This window comes from Hibiscus syriacus, unplaced genomic scaffold (genome assembly GCF_006381635.1).
Source record: "Hibiscus syriacus cultivar Baekdansim isolate YM2019G1 unplaced genomic scaffold, ASM638163v2 tig00110729_pilon, whole genome shotgun sequence".
NCBI lineage: Eukaryota > Viridiplantae > Streptophyta > Magnoliopsida > Malvales > Malvaceae > Hibiscus > Hibiscus syriacus.
The window spans coordinates 1,062,733-1,073,466 of NW_024062843.1; the positions used below are offsets into that span (position 1 = coordinate 1,062,733).

General features: G+C 35.9%; 1 protein-coding gene across 1 annotated transcript; it reads left to right on the forward strand.

Moving 5' to 3' along the window:
- Window positions 1-3,938: 3,938 nt before the first annotated feature.
- Window positions 3,939-6,773, forward strand: LOC120139132 (E3 ubiquitin-protein ligase SINA-like 10). Its single transcript, XM_039154451.1, has 2 exons — window positions 3,939-4,348; window positions 6,021-6,773. The coding sequence occupies exons 1-2, from the start codon at window positions 4,001-4,003 to the stop codon at window positions 6,708-6,710; spliced, it is 1,038 nt and encodes a 345-aa protein (XP_039010382.1). The 5' UTR covers window positions 3,939-4,000; the 3' UTR covers window positions 6,711-6,773.
- Window positions 6,774-10,734: the final 3,961 nt, after the last annotated feature.

Below are 10,734 nucleotides of genomic sequence, written 5' to 3' on the forward strand. Positions count from 1 at the left end.
GACCACCAGTCTTGCACGATACCTATCAACTTGATCGTCACCATTTCGCTTGATTTTGAAGACCCATTTCTTACCAATTGGCTTCATTCCTTGTGGTAGTGGCACAAGGTCCCATGTATTATTTTTATGAGGGCTTCAATTTCTTCTTGCATCGCCATCGCCCACAGTGAAGCATATGAGCTGTTTATTGCCTCCTGGTATGTTGATGGCTCACCATCCTCTGTTAAAAGGCAGTATGCAATATTACCTTCTATAACATAATCTGAGTGCTAATTGGGACGTCTTCTCACACGATCTGATTGACGAGTTGTTGGAGCTTCAGAACTCTCTGGTTCTTGTTCATCATGTGTTGGTTCTGCTTCAAAAAATCTTCTTGTTCAAACTCTTTTTCCACATGTATCTGAGTAGTCTCTGACTTTTCAGCGCTATCATCGTCTTCTTTTCTTTGTAGTTTATCTTCTAAAAAGACAATATCTCTGCTGATGATCACTTTACGGGCAGTGAGATCCCACAAGCGATACCCCTTTACTCCATCAGCATACCCCAAGAATTTGTATTTCCTGGATTTTGGATCCAACTTTGAAATTTCTTGGGAGTTGTACATCACTTACACAATACTTCCAAATACATGGAGATTTGAATAATCAGCTGGTTTACCAGTCCACATCTCCATTGGTGTCTTCATCTCTATTAAAGTTGATGGAGCTCGATTCACCAAATAACAGGCGGTATTGACTGCTTCTACCCAGAATCATTTTTCTAGGCCTGCATCCCTCAACATTGTTCTTGTTCTTTCTAACAAGGTTCTGTTCATCCGTTCTGCCACTCCATTTTGTTGAGGAGTGTTCGCCACTGTGAACTATCTTTTGATGCATTCTTACCTGCAAAAGTCATCAAATTCTTCGCTTGTGTATTCTCCTCCATTATCTGTTCTGAAACACTTGATCTTATTTCCAGAATCAAGTTCCACCTGCGCTTTGAATATTTTGAAAGTTGAAAACACATCTGACTTCTTCTTAATAGGGTACACCCAACATCTCCTGGAGTAGTCATTAATAAATGAGACAAAATATTTTGCTCCACCTAGGGATGTAACTGGTGCTTGCCATACGTCAGAATGAACCAATTCTAGAACACTTTTGCCTCTAGAATTTGACGTTTTGAATTTTAACCGGTGTTGCTTACTTGTTATGCAATGCTCACACAAAGGAATGTTACCTTTGTTAAGCCTGGAAGTAGCTTTTTCTCTACAAGAACTTTCATTCCTTGTTCTGACATGTGTCCAAGTTTCTGATGCCATAGCATTGCAGAATCTGAACCACATGAGGCAACAGAGGCTTCTGCTTCTAGTAAAGTCTCTTCCTTCAGCATGTACAAGTTTGCTACTATCTTTTCGCCTTTCAGCACCACAAGCGCTCCACGAAACACCTTCATGATTCATTTCCGTGTTTCAATCTTGCTTGCATTATTATCCAACAATCTGTAGGATAATAAATTTTTCTTCAGGCCTTTCACATGTCGCACTCTCGAATAACTTTAATTGTTCCATCATATATCTTTAATTTGATGGTTCCCACGCTAATGATCTCTAAGGCATGATCATTGCAACTATACACAGATCCTCCTGAGACAGGTTCATACTGATGGAACCATTCTCTTCTTGAGGTCATGTGATATGTTGCTTCTGAATCAATGAGTCATATATCTGCAAATCTTTTTCTGCCTTCCACGGTGGTTGACGCTTCACAGCATAGAGCATCTCCATCATCTGAAAGTTTGCCATAGCATTCCCCTCCATTTCGATCCATTTTGTTGTCATCTATGAAATCCACCGGCCTTTCACTGATAGTTGCTAGACAACCGTCTTTCCTCAGGATGGCCTTCATCTTCAATTTCCACAATGACAAATTTCTCCCATTGAATTTTTCAATATCAAATTTCGTTCTCATAGCTTTTATTACGGATAGCTCTCACTATTTTACTATCGTAAATAGTTCTCTAGAACCTTCAAAGAATGGGTAATATATTCTTACTTTCTTATATTGGAGGATTCACCTTTTGGTGGCAACCACAAAGACAATAAACAGATATTACACACTCAAATCTGGCTCTGATACCAATTGTTACGGAAGATAGCTATCGGATAGAGCAAAACCGCAACTGATAATTTGAGGAAAAATAAAAATGAAGATAAAAGAGACAAAATTTCGTGGAAAACCCCTAAATAATATAGGGTAAAAACCACGAGCAACGGTAGAAGAATTTCACTATAAGAAAATAGGAATTACAACTTCTCTCGATCAACTAAGGAGAAAACAATGATAATTCTCTCTTGATAAAAAGGAGAAAACATCTCTCAAGAAACTCTCTAAATTTCTCTAGTATTGTAAGAAAGCTATAATACCTTAGGATGATTTTGAAGCTAAATGAGCTAGGGTATTTATAGTTAAAGCTTAAGGACTACTTTGTAAATACCTAAATTACAATGACTAAATTGTGTAATTAATGCTGCTAGTTTTCTTCTCCCACAATTTCGGTGCATTAATGCACAAAAAGCCTCCGAAACATTTAATTTTTAACAGTTTTACTTTGCACACGCTTGGACCAATCCAATCCCTATTTGCATTTAATTGAGTTTATAGATTGCCCATCGTTCCTGGACTGTGCTCTCCTTTTCTGATGACTTTGATGGAGGGTCTCCTTAGAAAATTTTTAGAAGGCTCCAGATCTGAATCATAAACCACAACCCTGGTAACCCGCCTAGAGGATTAAATGAATTATCCGAGAATCCCAACTCCGTTACTCCAACTTCGAAACTAATATCCCCTACCAAGACTCGACCACCTCATTGATCTTTCCCCTTAGTGAGTTCAAGACCAGAAATCCAAAATAGAAATTTTTTTACACTCACTATCAAAGTCATTTATCTTACCCGTGAGCTTGGCCTCCATTATTGCCGCTTACTATTTTACAAGAGCCTTCATTTCTTCCTTCAAAAATACCACCAAATCTTCAGAGGCATTTATCTACTGAACTAACTTGTTGTACACATCATTAACAAGTCCTTGTATATCTATGTCTAGGTTTTACCTCCTATAAGGTCCCCTTGACTTTCTTCATGGAATTTTCAAGTTCGGTGACCTTCTTCTCCACGGATCCAAGTACATCCTTAGATGGTGCTCGCTTCTTCCCAACATTACGATCGTAGGGTACTTCGACCACTGGGACTTCTCCTTGTTGTTGTGGGGCCATCTTTCTTCTCGAAACAGGTTCTGATACCACTTGTAACGTCACTAGATTCTTAAATTAAAAACGGTGCGGTCTTAGATGTTTTTTTGAATAAAACGACTAAGTCAGCCTGGACAATGGAAGTAAAAACACTTAGACAAAATAGCGGAAGCAAACAGAACTTCGAAAAGAAAAATGTCTCACAAACAAGAAGAAGAGAAATCAAGAGAATACTTAACTTTATTCCTCAAAACTTAAATGAAAAATAAGGTAGGAGTAAGCCTCTCTTTATAGTTGAAGCTCCCTACATCCAACAGTGAAATTGAATATAATCAGTGGCTAAGATTAAAAGACAAATCTAGCTAAATCTTCACATCAACTTTATTTGAATTCAAAATAATAGATAATTAAATAAAATAAATAAATAAATAAGGAAAGATTTATTCAAATGAGGTCAACTTAAGCTAAAGTGGCCCACATGCTTCTTGAAGAACCTATGTTAGCCCAAGGTGGTCGTGGTGACGTCTTAGTGCAGGTCAAATTGCTTGATGGCGTCCCAGGAAGGTCTAGGTGGGTCTCATTGATTCTGCCCGCACTAGTCTCGATCACGGACTAATGGTCCAAGACAATATATATATATAACGATTATTTTCAATTTAAGCCAATTTTATATTCTTTATTTAAAAATATTTGTTTCAAAGAAAAAAAGGAAAAAGGAAACGAGTCATAAACGTAAAATAAGACTTATAGGGCAAAAGGGAAATATAAGAGAATGGCAAAGTTATCCGAGGTGATCGAAGAAGACGGAGAAGGGCCAAGCAACCGAGTCCCTAAGCGTCAGAGGGCTGAGCGTGCTTTTGATATACAAGGCTCAGGTCAAGAAGAATCCGAAGAAGACGAAGAATCGGAAGGCGAGGAAGCATCCCAAGGAGGAGGAGAAGAAGCATCCGAAGGAGCAGAAGAATCTGAAGGAGAAGAACAATTGGAGGAGAGTGGAGCTGAACAAGGAGAAATGATCCCTCACACTGCTCAAGATGGATCTATTTCAATTACGTTAGCCGACCCTGAAGTTCTTGATTGTTCTATCTGTTACGAGGCCTTGAGTATCCCTGTTTTTCAGGTTGGTCTTTTAATTGTAGACAATTTGTGTGGTTTGGGGTATGCGTTTCCTCTTCTTTGGTGAAAAACATTCAAATTTTTGGTTAATTTCTTTGTTTTATATTTGAAGGATTGGGTTTTGGGATGAGTTTTAATTTTTGGGTCAAAAAGGTTTCTGATTTCAGTGCTTTCCCTTTAATATGCACCTGATTCTTTTTATTGTTATTGTTGAAATGCTTCGAAAAGTTTGATTTTTGCTGATAGATTTTTGTTTGTCAGGGTAAGCTTTTAAAATTCATCGATGTTTTCGAATTATATTTCTTATTCTCTACAGTTTATGTTTGTGTGCCTCTTTTCAACTTGTATGTTCTTTAAATTTATATGAAATGAATCCATCAACACTAGTTATTCATGCAAAACTTTGAATATTGACTTGGGGATATGATTGGAGAGAAATTGTTCTGTCCTAGACTTCAGTTTATTAGTTGGTATTGTGGTTTTTATACTTTTGTTGGTGAATATAAGGTTTGTTCATTTAGCAAATCTGCTTAAATTCTATAAATGAATACTATAATCGAAGTTCGGAACTGCTAAAAGGAACTATATATATGGTGAAGAAAGTGATCGTTAGCTTCAATGACAGAGGATGGTTAGTTAGTTGATAGATCATGAGAATTATGTGAAATTCAAATATTTCTTGTTCCCTATACGAATTCGTAAGGGAAAATAACTGAAATGTTGTTCTGTGTTAAATCTAAATTGCTTTTTCAAAATGCATTGCAAGATTTTTATGCACTTGAAGGTTCTTTTGAGGGTTGTATCCGCATGCTCATGTTAAATATATATCGGACAGGACGACTTAAAGGAAAAATGAAGAGTTACTGCAATATAGTGAGGTTTAGTTAGGCTGGTAACCTTTTTCTATTGTTGAGATCTTAGTTTCATCTCTAGGGTCAATTTTCAAGTTATTACAAATAGTCACGTATAAGCAATACTGGAAGAATAGGTCATTCCTGTCTCTCTTTTAACCATGTAATTAAGACAGTTTGGGTCCGCAAGTGCTTTTTTAGTAGTGTTCCCGATAATTGAACATGAAGTCATATACATGGGAAAACTAAGAAAAGATTGGACCGTTTGAGATTCTAACCTCTTAAGATGATGGGAAGCTTTGTTGTTTATTTAAGCACCCATGTTTTTGGATATGGGTACGGAGATACGACCCCCCAAGGACTCTCCATATACATGGGAAAACTAGGAAAAGGTTGAAAATACCTGTGTTAGACTCATACATGTATCCGACACAGACACCCAAGTTTTAGTATACGTAGACAGGTAAGCTGCTTGTGAGTTTTACAGTGTTGTTCATACTTGGATATGTACATGTTGACTTCAAATCCATTTTAGCATGTTGTCATGAGAATAAAGAAAAAAAAACACGATCTTGTGACGAACCCTTAAAGGGAGAATCTTTGATGTCATCAAAACCTTTTTTTTATGGTTTCTTATGTAAATTTTGTAGTAATTTTAGCCTCTTGAACTTGAGGGTGTTTTGGTGCATGGATTCGGCATTGTCTGATGAAAGGATATTGTTCGACTGAAATATCAAATAAATTTCCATATTTTTGCAATTATTTTTCATTGTTTATATATTAAATGCATTCTGATAAATTTTTTGTGTTTGATTGGCAATTCAGTGTGAGAATGGGCATATAGCTTGCTCTACTTGTTGCATGAAAATAAGGAATAGATGTCCATCCTGTTCGACTCCGATTGTCTACAGTCGCTGCAGGGCAATTGAGAAGGTTTTGGAATCCGTCAAAGTGTCGTGCCAAAACACGAAGTACGGGTGCAAAGAAGCATTCAGTTATAGCGTAAAGCAGAAACATGAAAAGGCATGTTCATTTGCGCCATGTTCATGCCCCATTTCCGAGTGCTACTTTGAGGGTTCATCAGAGAATTTAAGTGCACACTTTGGTAATGTACACAAATATTCTGCAACGCGTTTCGTTTACGATCGTTTAACGGCCATTACCTTTGGAGTTTTTGAGAAGTCTCTTATTCTTCGGGAGAAGGCGGGCGGTTCTTTATTCATCCTCCACAATAAGGTTGAGACTTTGGGGAATGTCATCACTTTGAGCCGGATCGGACCCTCAACCGAGAAAGGTCTCTTCTATGAGCTAATTGTGAAATCTCAGGCTGATGCAAGTACTCTTAGATTACAATCCTTCACAAAGAGCACTCCGAAATGGGTTGATAACCCAGAGTCATTAGGGTTTCTCCTGGTTCCAAGTCAGTTCTCTAGTAGTTCCCGGCAGTTCAAGATGGACCTACGGGTGTGTTGTTTCGATCGGTTTTCCTGCTATAAGAGACCCAGTGGTTCATAGTTCCCGTAAATCTTGGTGTATACACTAATGAACTCCAGTTGAGGCAATTGTTATTTAAGTCATGCAAGGTTTATATATGAATTTCATAACGAAGATTGATTCATGAATACATTCTTGGTAAGAAAGCTTAAACTCCATTTTCAATAGATTATTTATTCAAACACTTCCAACGAGGGGTGAGCGTTCGATCGAGTTAAAAAATTGAGTTTACCAGTCTAATTTTATAACTCGAAGTTGATTTGAAATTTTTTCGAGACAAGTCGAGTTTGTAAAATTCAAGTCGAGTTGAATTTTTGAGTTTATGTTTAAATTTAATTGTAAATATTTATAATATTGAGAAGGTTCTATTGTGAGGCGCCTAAAATAAGTCTAATGAAGGACATGACCGGTAAAAAAGTTTATAGGTTAAAAGCACTACATATAATGTTATAAACTTTAATTGGAGAAATTATCAGTCAGAGTAACATAACAGGTAGTATTAAAATGTTATATAGGTTAAGAAAATGAGTTATAAATGGTAGATGTTATGAATACTATTAATATTTTAGGTTGTGCCTTAAATGTTATTAAAGTTTAAGTTGATGAAACATTAGATTTCTAAGATAAGAAAATAAGTTATAAATTGAAAATGTTATGAATATATAAAAAAAAACAGTGCGCCCAATAATGTTATGGTTTACTAAGAAATAGATTGCGATCTAAAACGTTAATATTTTTATTAATAAAATAGGTTGCACCCAAGAATGTCACGGTTCGCTAAGAAAGCATGTTGCAATATTGAATCTTAATATTTTTAATAGTAAAATGGGTTGCGCTTAAAATGTTATCAGAGATTAAGCTGATTGAGCTTTGGATTTCCACACGATAAAAAATAAGTTAAAAGTTGAAAATGTTATGAAATATATAAGAAATGCGATAGAATATAAAAGTATTGAATATCAAATGCATAATTATGTCAATTTTTTAAATTGTCGCATCACCATTTCTGTTAAAAGTTAACGACTAATGATTTTATTGAAACATTTAAATAGTTAGATGATCTGATTGGCAAAATTGAAACATCGATAATTAAATGAAATTAGACAATAATTAAACGATCACCCATGTAATTTACATATTAATAAACTTATCACTTAAATATTCATCCAATTGAAAATTAATTAATATTTAATATATTGTTTGCAAAGAGGAAATAATTTCAAAAGCAGTATTCAGATAACATTTAGTGTTATGTTATTTAAGTTAGGATTTTTTTATTGATCTAATGTAGGTACAAGACAATATGTCACACCTCAAATTAGGGCCTAATTTTTTCTTAAATTTTTTCGAGGACTAAATTGAAATTTTAATTTAATTTGATGACCAAAGTGAAATTTTGATTAAATTTGGATCTAAATTTGAAAATAACTAAACTGGAGACATATAGTGTAATTATACTATTTTTCATAAGTGCGGTTTAAAAAATCATAAACTTTTCATAATTCAACTCTTTCCCTCTCTTTTCAACATTCCCTCTTATAGAAGAAAACATTTCATCGAAGTTTTGTCACAGACCGTTGCTTCGTTTTCAACACCTCTCGCACCATTGTGTTCCTTACGTCTTCCCGAGTCCACCGATGTTCACTTTGTCTTTGTTACTGCCAGCGTGTGAGAGGGTGAGGAAGATTAAGCTTCCGACGTTTCGAAATCGAGCTCTCTGTCGTTCACTGCTGTAAACCGAGCTGGTAAATGTCTCAAAACCTCTTAAAACGTACATAGGAATTTTTTTGACCCTTGAAGACCCAACATGCGCCCCATGCGCTGTCGCTCTGCTTGGGGAACTTTCACCGCCTGGTGGGTTGCTTGAAAATGGGTCGACCAGACTGACCCACTGTAAAACCCGAACCGACGATCGGTTCCATCTTGACGTTTTTTACATCCTGAGTTCGATTTCATGATCGTTTTGCCAAATTCTAACCCAAAATCCCCGAATCAAGCCCGTTAATTCGAAAATGTTTAGTATTTTTTAGCATTTTTACTTATTTATTTAAGATTTGGTTATGAAAATGATTCGAGATTATATTGTTATGAAGGTACTCGTGTTTCACCCGACCGAGGATCGGTTAGATCCAGTGTTTCACGTCCGTCAGATCTACATGATCTGCGTTCCATGAGAGTTTCTCGTAGGTATATGTAAATTGTTTAAATAGAGTTTTATTATTCATATTAGGATTCCGATATAGATTTTCCGATTTGTAGGATCTAGCACTGCCATTGATTGTGATCAGCATACTCAGTAGTAGGCTTCCTATGATACTACTCAGACCAGTACATGTGTGTTTCCTGATAGTGTTACATTATTGTTTTAAATTATTTATTGAACTGTTTTAGATTTATAATAATACTCAATATTTTTACGGCATGATACCTAATTTTTCGAATATTGTTTATCGGATATCTGATTCACTGTACATTTTGATATGATCTATGATTTCTGTATTTCTGTATCTGATTTCTGAGTTTGTAATATTTTCATGTTTTAATGGATTAAACTACCATTTTCACTCGAATACATAAATGTTTATTACTGTCATTGGGGTATTATAAGGAAGTATATCAGGCCTAGTCTATGACTTGTAAGACCTTACCGTAGACTCCTCTGCTTTGTGATAAGGGTAAGTCCTATTCGTAGGCTCCTATGCTTTATGCTCAGAGTAAGTCCTTACCGCAGGTCCTTATGTTATATGTATAAGGCCTTACCGGGTGTACAGGTGGGTGATGATTATGGGAAACCTACACATTCTGGTGATTTGATGGGTATAGTGTTCATTTTTTAAAACACATTTGATGAACTTTTTTTAAGAAGTATTTTATATGTTTGGTTTTATACACCGTAAGGACCACACTGGGCTTTTTAGATCATTTTGTAAATTTTAACATTTTCATATAGTAGTAGACCGTAGGCTAGCAGACTTTGCATAAGGAGGACCAGCTACTCCTATTTTTGTACCATTGTATATCTCTATATGCCTTTTTGTTATACTTTGGTGACACTTATATTTTATACCGTCTCGATATATGTGTATTACCGGTATTTTGTTCTCTATATGTTTTATATAATTTTCTAATATACATATATTTATATATATATATATGTGTGTGTGTGTGTGTGTGTGTATGTGTGTGTGTGTGTGTGTGTTTATTGTATGAACATTTTTATGTCTAATTTCATATTATACTGTTATATGGATTTTTAACGATGTCTTAAATATGAAAAGAAATTTCTGAATAAGATATGTAACTGCTTAGATTTGGGCATAACATCTAGGTCGGGTCTAGAGGTTACACTTGGTTGTATCAGAGCCTTTGATTTTAAACACTCGGACTGTGGATAAGTCATAAATTCTAGATTTTCAAGATCTTTCGATATTTTAAAAAATCGTGTCACCTTATTTTACGAGTTTTAAATATATTCGAGATTTTTTATGCTAGTTTAACTTAGGTTCAAATTCTTTCCGTGGAGCCTGGTAGATTTATCCGATGAGTTCTGCTAGAGGTCGTAGGCCAGGTTGTGGCGGTGGTCGAGGGAGAGAGACTCGGCCTTCTGTTAGGATAGACGATCTGATATCATCTCGAGATCTTTCTGTTCCACATGTAGATTCGTTTATTTCTCGAGATGATCCATTTACACCTGCAAGAGACTCTCATGTCACTGAGGATAAGGATGACATTAATAGAGATGTCTTTTGTATGCTCAATAGAGTTGGTAGAGTCCCTGATAAAATATTTACGGTCGAGATTTCGAAGTCTTTGGTAGATGTTGAAGGAGTTCTGTTCGAGGGCATTACTGGTGGACCTCCGACTAACGTTGAGTATTAGTTGGAGGATACATAGAGGATTATGGATGAGATGGACCTGAGGCATGAGCAAAAGTTAAAGGGGGCCCTAGCTATACTGAAGAAAGAGAGTTTTAGATGGTGGCACTCAATTTTCGGTAGTATTCCGGGGAATCAATTGACGTGGGATCTTTTCAAAGCACGTTTTC